At 49.1% G+C, this 10676-nt stretch overlaps 1 protein-coding gene across 1 annotated transcript in view; it reads left to right on the plus strand.

The window, feature by feature from the left end:
• Positions 1–9052, plus strand: part of sdc3 (syndecan 3) — a 30953-nt gene extending 21901 nt beyond the window's left edge. The window contains exons 2-5 of the mRNA XM_036515748.1: positions 3409–3520; positions 5312–6174; positions 7054–7285; positions 8799–9052. Of these exons, the coding sequence (XP_036371641.1) occupies positions 3409–3520; positions 5312–6174; positions 7054–7285; positions 8799–8965 (1374 nt within the window). The 3' untranslated portion in view covers positions 8966–9052. The remainder of the gene's footprint in view (positions 1–3408; positions 3521–5311; positions 6175–7053; positions 7286–8798) is intronic.
• The last annotated feature ends 1624 nt before the right edge of the window (positions 9053–10676 follow it).

The following is a 10676-nucleotide window of genomic DNA, read 5'->3' on the forward strand; positions in this document are numbered from 1 at the left end:
ATGTGCGCATCGTAGAGATGCATCTCGGAAATGCAGAGGTATGTACAGCGGAGCTGGATCTCAAAAAACACGGAGATGGGGACCGTAGGATTGTGTATGAAAAGCCATAGAGTTATATCTTCACAGCACACAGCCGGAATTCCTACCAGCTGGGACTCTCCCAGTATATCGGCATCTTGTAACACGGCCAGGACTCAATAATGCTGGAATGGACTCTGCCATTTTGTGCTGTGAGGAGGAGGAGGAGGAGAGGGAGGATAGCACACTGCCATTGAGGCAGGGTTTATAAGGGTTCCAGCGTTCATTACGCCTTCATACGTTCTTTTCCAGCATGAAGTCCAACGCTGGACCCCAACCAAACTGCAGAAGAAAGAGCCTCTTTCATTGTGTTTATTTCCATCTCAAACCCCCCCAGTTGTTTTTTTGTTTTGTAAAGCCATTTTCCAAGGGCTGAAATGCTTTCGACCGTTTTATGGATTTCTTAATTATTGTTAGCGTGTGTGTCATCTTTTCCTTCTTGGGTCATGTGTTCTGCGTTTTCTTGCATGGTGTGATCATGCGTGTGTGTTTGTGTGTGTGTGTGTGTGCACATGTGTACAAATACACATGTGCACACACAAAAAATACACTTGTGTGTGTGTGAGTGTTGCTGATTTGTGGGTGTGTGTCTGTGCATTTCTCTGCATGTTCGTGTGAGACACAGAGCGCGCTGATCTGGGAGCATGAGCTTCCCTGTTTTTTCCTGTTTTTTTTTTGTTTTTTTTTTCCCTTGTGTGTCAGAATGCAGGGCAAAGGAGGGAGGCGGTGTGTATGTGTGTGTGTGTGTGTGTGTGTGTGTGTGTGTGTTTGGGGAGTGGTGGTGGCGGGGCGGGGGGATTTTGAGAAGGGGGGTTCCACTGGGAGAGCAGCCAGCCAGAGGAGGATGTGTTGGGGGGTTGGGGGGGGAGGGGGGAACGCAGACAGGATGTCAGCCCTGAGATGAAAGGGGAGTGGAGTGGGGCAGTGACACTGCTCACTCAGATCACTGTGAGGGGGCCAGGAGGCGCGAGCGCTGGGCGTGCTCAGTGTGGGTATGGCTCTGGATGTGAGATCCCAATCTCTGTCCTTCATGCAGTGTTGCAGGGGGGTTGTGGGTAGAGGGGAGATTAAATATAGGGTGGCTTTTGATTTGTATTTTGTGTATTTAGGTTGCTCTTGATGTATATCATATACCATTCACATTCGTTATATAATTTACAGCGCTGTCAGGAGTTAATGTCACCCCATTTATAAACCGTGTTTTATTGTCTGACTGTAAACTTTGCCAACACACAGGGGTGTCCATGGCAACTGCCTTCATCGTAAACAACCCCCCCCCCCCCAACGCCACCACCAATCATCATGTGCCCTCCCTCTTCCTGAAAACCACTCCACAATCACCAGAATCTTTCAGTCTTTCAATCACAATGCCCAAATGAAACAATGAATGCATGCATGTTGCTTCAGGCCTGTGAATGTGACCATTTTGTATGTTTCACACGCAGATGTACACACACATGCTAATTTGTTCAGTAATCTTCCTTTACTTCCGGCATTATCAATTTATTATAGTCACACAAACTGCTATAGAAAATAGATAAACCTGAATCCCCCCATCCAGCACTACCATGGTCAGTTTCAACAACGCTGTTCACCATTTTCTTTCTTTAAAAATCCCTCTCTTTCTCCAGTTTGTGCTCCGTACCTCCATAGCTCCGTATCCCTCTCTTTTCCTGCAGTTTGGGCTCCAGTTTGGCTCAGACCTGCCAGCACCCTCTGGTCGCGCAGCTGTCTGTCCCTCCACTTCGCGTAGCTCCCGGCTGCCTGGCTGGTCGATTTCTGTCCCGTGACCGTCCCAGCGCCTGACCGTTTAGTGGAGGTTAATTTCCTCCGTGTGCCGTGTGGTCCCCCCCCCTTCCCCCCGTCCCCTTGTGGGGTCAGGTTCAGTGCACGGCCAACAGCGGCGACATGCTGTTTTCTTACAAAGTTTTGCCAGTTCAGTCCTGCTCCTGGTTTTGGAATCCTGAGGCAGGCTGCATTTTTGCAGTGGAGGTTAGTGGTTCAGGTAGCGCATGGGGAACAAGGCTTAGTACCAGAGGGTTGCAAGTTCAAATCACTGCTGGGCCACTGCCGGGGGTCCGTTAAGCAAAGAACTGAGCCTGAACGGCTTCAGTAAAACAGGTTATCTGCCAAGCAAGTAATGTAACAGGATGCAGGTCTTTGGCCATGGATAATGGGCTCCTCCATGTATTGATGATGTACTAAAGCTCAGGGGTATGACGGCCATTATAGGTGCGAGCCTTGGCCTTTGTTGAAATGGAATGGGATGTCAACTGAACAAGAAATATCCACCATATGCCACCGTATGGGTGACAAGCAAAATTAATCTGTCAAACCCCAGTCACCGTTTCAGTCGGTAAAGGCGCCCCTTGTCAACTTTTGAAAGCCCTCTGAAAAGGGAAGATTTGAAAGGTTAAAGAACTTTCACTGACAAGTGTAATTAGTCCTTTAAGTTGCAGTCAACAGCTTCCAGTATCTCACCCCCAATGTGCAAGCTCACACACACACACACACACACTCAAACACAGACAAACACTCACAGAGACGCACACACACAGAGAGACACACGCGCGTGCACACACACACACACACACACACACACACACACACACACACACACACACACACACACACACACACACACACACACACACAGACCCTTTCCTTTTCATGTGGTGATTTCCATGTCACTATCCCCTCAGGTCTCAGACCAGAAATAAACAGATTAGGAAATGTGGTGAAAAGCAGGTGATTATCGCTGTGTTAAAAGACTTTTCTTCCATCGCTGCTGTTCAAAGGAAAATCCATTCTGATAGCACAACATGGCTAGATGCAGAAAATGAAATGCTTCACAATGAACAACACTGAACATTCTTTTGTCTGAGTTTCCACTGTTATCTTATACAAATATTGTGATAAGCACATGTCAGAATTCTGAGGTGTTTTTCTGGGACATATTCAACATTTGGCAGTTAGGATTGTTAGTGGTAGAGTCACGCTTAGTAGATCTCAGAAATCCTTGATGTATGATTGACAACATACAGTAGAGAGGAGTAAAATAGCAGGAAACAAAAGTGCTGAATGTTGACAGGTATAAAATTAAATTGTACATTTCTGATACAATTTTATGCACATATTTCAAAAGTGCTTTTATAGCAATGTAATTAAAATTATAGGAAATGTTTCTTTTTTCCTTATATTGATTTTTCTTGTAAAGCTTTATGTCAGTTTTGAGATATATCAGTGAATCTGATACTCAGTTGAGCGAATGCATTGCTTTGATTGTGGTGAATTGTGACTCTTCATCATTATCATGTTCCTCTGTTTTAGGGCCAGCGATGGACTCCCTCCCAGGAGAAGAGGGGACCCGTGGACCTTGAGGGGTCGGGCAATGATGAGTTCTTTGACGATGAGGACCTCTTCTCAGGCTCTGGATCAGGCTGTAAGTGTGTGTGTGTGTGCCTGTACGTGTCTGTGTGCATGTGCGCGCGCGTGTATGCGTGTGTGCTTGTGTCTGCATGCGCGTGTTTGCGCGTGTGTGCGTGCGTGCGTGCATGCGTGTGCGTGCGTGTGTGTGTGTGTGTGTGTGTGTGTGTGTGAGAGAGACAGAGAGAGACTATAACTATAACCAGAGAGAAATAATTCCTCTCTGGTTTTGACTGAGTTTTTTGAATGGGGGAGAGAAAAGAACATGCACAGTCACATACTTGCACATAAATTCACACACACACTTATACATATATGCATGCATAGACACGTAGCTGGACAGTATTGCTGCCCACACCCAGATTCCGCTCATTATGTGATCTTATTTACCGTAATCTGATTACAAACTGCAGTTCAGATGTTCAGACCCACAGGAATGCTCTCTGAGCACTGAACTCTCCGTCTCGGCTGATCTGGGAACAGCCTGAGTCGGGCCCCGGTCCAGTCGAGGGGGAGGTCTGCTCATCCTCTCCTCGCCTCACGCGATTTCTCGCCAAATACAAGGGAAGGCTACCGTTCCCATGGCGATGGCGCTCGGCGAAGCCCTGTGAATATTGATTTGATTTCCGTGCTGTTTGTGCAAATGCCACGGGCCCCACACTTCAGGGTGAGGTTTTCGTCAGCCCCTGGGGGCTCTCATCCTAGTGTTCGTGACGTGAGAACCGTGCAAGAGATTCCTAAATGTGTAATGCTTGTCAAAATCCCATCACTGCTCCTGGCTCTCACCACAGGGGGGCAGGGGGTCACAGGGGGAGGTGGTGGAGGCATTGTAGGAGGGATTCGGGAAGAGGGTAGGGCTTCACTAAATCTGGGGGAGTGAAGAATTACTGGAGGAAAACAGAAGTTTGTTTCAGCTGCCTTTTACTGTAGTCAGGGAGAAGCATTCCATTTTTTTCTCTTTTTGGGGTTTCAGTTTTTTTTTTTCAGTCTGGAAAAATCCATCCAGCACTTTACAACGACGCCACTGGGAAAATGCTCACTTTGATTGATTGACTGAATGAATTCACATAATTCACATCAATTCCCAGCCTCCTGGTGGAGTGGCAGCGCTTGGTGTTTAAGCAGCTGAGAGAGCATGCCTGTATCTTTCTCTCCCTCTCTGTCACTGCCTCTTTCACTGTACCGCTCTCAGGTTTTAACCACTTTGTTTACATGATGAACCACGCTCATATCACCGAAGCAGAGCAATGAACAGCAATCACCCAGCAACAACACAGCGCCCACGCATTCAAGAGATATCACTGCTATTGACTGTGGTTAAAACATACCGGGAATTTCCCCTCCCCTCCTCCCTCCGTACCTCTGTCCTTCCGGTGTGGGCGTGGGGACGAAATTAACTAAAATTCGTAAAATGGTGCTCTGGTTGAGTTTCCCTGGCCGAAAGGGTGCACTCGCACTGAGATCGTGTTTTTGGTTGTCAGGGTGGCTCTGTCTGTGCTACAGCAGGTAATGTTGTGTTGCTAGCGATGTGACGTGATGTGTTTTGGTTTGCCCTTGCTGTCTGTTGTAAATGCTGTCCTGAGGTTCAGTGTTAGGACAGGTCAGGGTTGGGGGCACTGGTTTAGGAGTAGCAGCGGTGGTCAGTGGAGGTTTGTGTATTGTGATATGGACTCGGGCGTAGCGACACTTTGAGATGGTAGGGTTGCTGGGTTTTTGTTAGATGGAGTTTAAATATTAAGTTGAGTAAGTCTCTCTCTCTCTCTCTCTCTCTCTCTCACTCACTCTCTCTTTCTGTCTCTCTCTCTAGTTCCAGAAACGGAGATGAGGCCCACAGCGGTGGGTGTGTCCTTCACCACAGAGGAGCCCCTCCCCCTGTCCACCACCCAGGCCACCTCCCCCGCTCCTTCTGCCCCGCCCGCCGCTGAGCCCAGCAGCCCCCCCACGGGGGAGAGCGAGGGAGAGTGGGAGAGGGAGAAAGAGAGGGAGGCAGAGATAGAGAGGGAAAGAGAGAGAGAGAGGGTGAGGGAACAAGAAAGGGAGAGGGAGAGGGAGCGGGAGCGGGAGAGGGAGAGGGAACGAGAGAGGGAGAGGGAGAGAGAAAGAGAGAGGGAGAGGGAACGAGAAAGGGAGAGGGAAAGGGAAAGGGAGCGAGAGCGGGAAAGAGAGCGAGAGAGGGAGAGAGAACGAGAAAGAGAGAGGGAGAGAGAACGGGAGAGAGACAGGGCCAGAGGCGCTCTGGTCACAGACTCTCCCAGGTCTCCTGCTGCAGTTCCCATGGCCACCACCAGCTCTGCCACCACTCCAGCGCAGAGCACGGTGCTCACGAGCAGCATGGAGGACTTCAGCACCACCACGGAAGAGGAAGAGGAGGAGGACGTGTTCATCCCTGTGGACCCGACAGAGCCGATCCCCACCAGCCGAGTCGAGTCCGTCACAGACACCACCCCGAGCACACCGGCCCCGACAACCACTCTGGCCACCACCACAACTACCCCGGTACCCTCGACTGCTGCCCCAGCTACCACCACCCCCTCTACCCCCACCCCTGCCAAAGCCAGGACCGTGCCCCCCAGCACCGCCCCACTGCGGCCACGTGGCCCGAAGACCACGCCCAGCCAGGCTACACCCACAGAGACCAGCACACGCCCTCAGCTCACCTCCACAGTACAGGTGAGCCCAGTCAACTATCACCATCACTGATGTCGTGGTTGAATGGTTCTATTATCTGTGTCCAGCCAACCATTCTTATCACTGCTGCCCAGTCAACTGTCTGCATTGTTGGCTGAATTCAAACATGCATAATTTGCCTGCCCCCATTTAAAGTCAGAGAGAAGGCAGCCTTGTTAGGACCAACACAAAGTAAATAAATACAGGAATGGCTGAGGAAGTCACAGTATCGGGAGGGAGATGCATGCTTATCTCCAAAGGCACGTGGCGATTTGATAATCCTGCGAGAACACCAGGACACTTTGGCTAGGGAGCAAAAACAAGGTCAGCACAACAATGGCAGCTTGCAGGTTTGAATTAGGACATCCACCGTAGGGCTGTAGCACTTATGTGCAACATCCATATGTTGTAATAGTTACTACTACTCTATGTACAGTACCAGTCAAAAGTTTGGACACACCCACTCATAGAAGGCTTTTCTTTCTTTTTAGTATTTTCCACATTTTAGAGTAATAATAAAGACATCAAAGGTATGAAATAACACAAATGGAATTATGCAGTGACCAAAAATGTGTTCAGATCAAAACTATCTTACATTTTAGATTCTTGAAAGTAGCAGAAAATATTTTTTTAAAAAATAATTGTTTTGAAAGAAATTCACACATAGGCATCAACTTCACTATTTTTTATTATCTTTGTCTAAGAAACAAATTTCAAGCATTTAAGCATAAGTCTTTAGACCAAAATATGTTTCCCATTATCTTAATCAGGTGTGTCCAAACTTTTGGCTGGTACTGTAAGTGAGTGATTAGCAGTGACAGGGGTCTTGTTGAAACGTCAGAGGCTTTAACACCCTTTTGACTATCTTTGTCTTACCCTCAGTCTCGTGCTCCTGAGGATGGACTCAACAACGAGGTGGCAGGCGCGGGCACCAGCGGAGACTTTGAAATCCGGGAGGAGGACAGTCGCCAGGGCAACGAGGTGGGGCGAGGTGGTAAGGGAGTGGCAGACACAGAGCCGGAGTCCGATCTGATCGGAAACACGGTGGACGCGGGAAGCTCCGCCGCCCAGCTGCCCCAGAAGAACATCCTGGAGAGGAAGGAAGTCCTGATAGGTGAGAGACGCACTGTCACACATACCCTCACACTCACATCACTCGCACACACTCACATACTCACACGATCGCACACAGACAACACTCACTCAGTCACACCGACAGTCGCGCGCACACACTCTATATATGCATACACATACACACAGTCATATACATACATGCTTCTACAAACACACATAGAAATTTGCAGATACTGAAACACTGTAAGCGTAGCTAAGAGTCACACTGATGTTTTGTCTTATTGTCTGCCTCTGTGGCTGTCTATCTGTCTAGCTGTCTCTCTGCCCGCCTCTCTGTCTGCTTGTCTCTCTGTCTCTGTCTGTCTCTCTGTCCGTCCCTCTCTCTGCCTTCCTCTCTGTCTGTCTCTTGCTGGAGGAGCAGAATGCATGCAGGAGGGTATTACAGGTCCTTCATCACAGTCAGCGCTGTCCCTGTTTTAAGAGCATACAGAACGCCTCATAAGGGAGACCCAGTACATCTAGAGACTGTCAGCGCCTGAAGGACCCTGGGCCTGTCCTTCTATTCCTCCTCATCTTTTTCTAAACTCCGCCCCTCAGTCCATCCCTTCATTCCTTCCACCTCTCTTTCTCTTCTCCCCTCCTTCTTTTCTCATCCTCTGTCCCTCTTTCCTTTAATATCCTTTAGCCTTCCCTGCTTCCCTCCCCTCAGCTCAGCACCACTCCCTGGACTCCTTCATTACATTACATTACATTACATTGCATTACTGGCATTTTGCAGACGCTCTTATCCAGAGCATCGGTTATAGTTTTTTTTTTTTTTTTTACAATGTTATCCATTTATATAGCTGGATATTTACTGAGGCAATTGTAGGTTAAGTACCTTGCCCAAGGGTATAACAGCAGTGCCCCAGCAGGGAATTGAACCAGCAACCTTTCCGTTTCCGAGTCCTGCTCCTTAACCACTATGCTACACTGCCTCCTTCATTTCCCTCTGGTTGCCCTCCCACTCTGTCCACACTGATGCTCCTCTCCTGTGTCTCTCCTCCAGCTGTTCTGATTGGAGGGCTGCTGGCTGTGGTTTTTGCAGACTTCTTGGTGATAGGTAACACGCAGGATGGGCGGCTGGGCTGTAGCGTGTGGTAGCGACGCACCTCAGCGTAGCGACGCACTGCGGCGTAGTGACGAGTGCCATTATAGTGAGACCTTATCAGGGCGTTAGCGAGGTCGTTCCCGGGACAGTAGCTGCCTCCTTCCCAGCGTGTGTGTGTCTGTCTGTACGTGTTTGTATTTGTGTATGTATTTGTGTAGACAGTGAGCGTGTATCTGTGTGTATCCGCGTGTCTACATGTTGGTGTGTTCGTGTCTGTGTGTGTTTATATCTGTGTGTCCCTCTGCATCTGTGTATGTGTCCACGTGTCCTCTGCCTCTCTCTCCTTAGCTGCTGTGGAGCTGTAGAGTGTACTGCATATGGTATATAGTTTGCACTACAGTGTGTGACTGGGCCTCTCTCTCTCTCTCTCTCTCTCTCTCTCTCTCTCTCGGTGCCTCTGCAGCGGTGATCGTGGGGGGCGTGGTGGGGGCCCTCTTTGCCGCTTTCCTGGTCATGCTCCTGGTCTACCGCATGAAGAAGAAGGACGAGGGCAGCTACACCCTGGAGGAGCCCAAGCAGGCCACCGTCACCTACCAGAAACCAGACAAGCAGGAGGAGTTCTATGCATAACACTAAGAGCCTGCCACCTACCCCCCCCTAGCCTCCATCTCTCCTCTCCTCTTCTCTCCTCTCCTCCTGTTCTCCACTCCTCTCTCTCTCGTCTCTCGTCTCTGCGTTTCCTCCCCACCCCACCCCACCCCCACCAAACCCCCCTGAGAGTGCCTGCAGCATCACTCCATGGACTTTCTTTTGAACTTAAAACAAAAGGAGAAACAGGAAAAAAAAAACATTTAAAATAAGAAAAAAATTCACTGCAAACACATACACAGGAAGAAAAAAAAAACTTTTCTTTTTTTTAAAGTAATTGTTGTTATTAATATTATAATAGTTCTTGTTATATGATATAATTATATGATTATTTTGTAAAAAAAAAATACACAAAAAACAAACAACACAAGCTCTTTAATCCCGGTCCCAGCACAATGTTGTTGTTTTACATCGTGGAAATGGTGATGTTTCAACAGAGAGAGAGACAGAGAGAGTGAGAGAGAGGAGGGTGACATGGAGAGACAAAGAGGAGAGAAAAAAAGACAGGAGGTAAGAGGGTAGAGAGAGGAGGAATGGAGTGGGGCTGAAGGGGGATGTGTCTGAGCAGTTGCACAGACACACAGGGGGTTTGGAGTGACCACACAGTGCCCTGGCTGGTGTGTGAAGGCCTGGTCAGGGCAGTGATGGACAAGCCTCTACTCCAGATGTGTTTTGTGTCACTCCATCTGTGCCCCCCCCCCCCCCCGCCTCCAGCTCCAGCTCTGTCTCTGTCTGTCTCTCTCTCTCTCGCGAGGGAGTCGGAAATGTTCTGTGTGCCAGGTGTTTGTGTGTTTATGGTGGGGGGGTAGCGGGGGGGGGAGAGAATGCTGTCTGACCATAAGCACACCCGTGTGGCCCAGAGATGATGTAATCTTCAAGCTGGCTGCCCACAGAAACACCCCCTTCCCCCTTGAACAGCACACACTCACACACACACAAACACACACACACACACACACACACATCTGTTAGCTACCTCCCACTGTCGCCCCCTGCTGGTGTGACATTCTTGTACCTGCACAGGTGCGGGCGCCATGGTTGGACCCCTCTCCCTTGCCTCTTTTCACGGGCCATGGGAAAGGTCTGACGACGTGTGGTGACAGCCATACTCTGAACTGATATAATGTATGCGCAAAGACCGACCAATCAAACGCAGCAGGTGATCCAGGCACCCAGTCAGTTTGTAGTAGGCGTTCCTCCTCACACAAGGGACAATTGGGCAGGCTCCTCCCTGTGTATATCGGTGGTCCCTGCATACTTATATCACGTAAGGTCATGGTCGTCATCAGACATGTGAGGCTGGCTGAAAGAGGTAGGCCTGACTCATGCTTGTTAAGCGAGGCGACCCCTCACCACAACTAATCCCAGAATCCCTCACTCTGGCTTTTTTTTTTTTTGGTTGGGGGGTGGGGGGTTTTAGTCTTCAGCAGGACGTGGTGTGGGCCTGTTGTGTTTCTGTGAATACTATTCGGGTGCTGTGGACAAGACCTGAGCAGGGCTGAGCCCAACATGCTCAAATAACATTGTTGTGACGTTGCCAGAACATTCTCTGTTCGCGAGGGCGGGGTTCCCGTCCGTCCACACAGTGCCAGAGTGCGGTAGCCTCTTCTGTGCTGTAAAAAAAAAAAAAAAAAGAGATGATCAATGAACACATGATCAGTAGTAGTAATAATGATCAATAATATATCAATAT

Source organism: Megalops cyprinoides, chromosome 21 (genome assembly GCF_013368585.1).
Source record: "Megalops cyprinoides isolate fMegCyp1 chromosome 21, fMegCyp1.pri, whole genome shotgun sequence".
In the NCBI taxonomy this organism is placed as follows: domain Eukaryota; kingdom Metazoa; phylum Chordata; class Actinopteri; order Elopiformes; family Megalopidae; genus Megalops; species Megalops cyprinoides.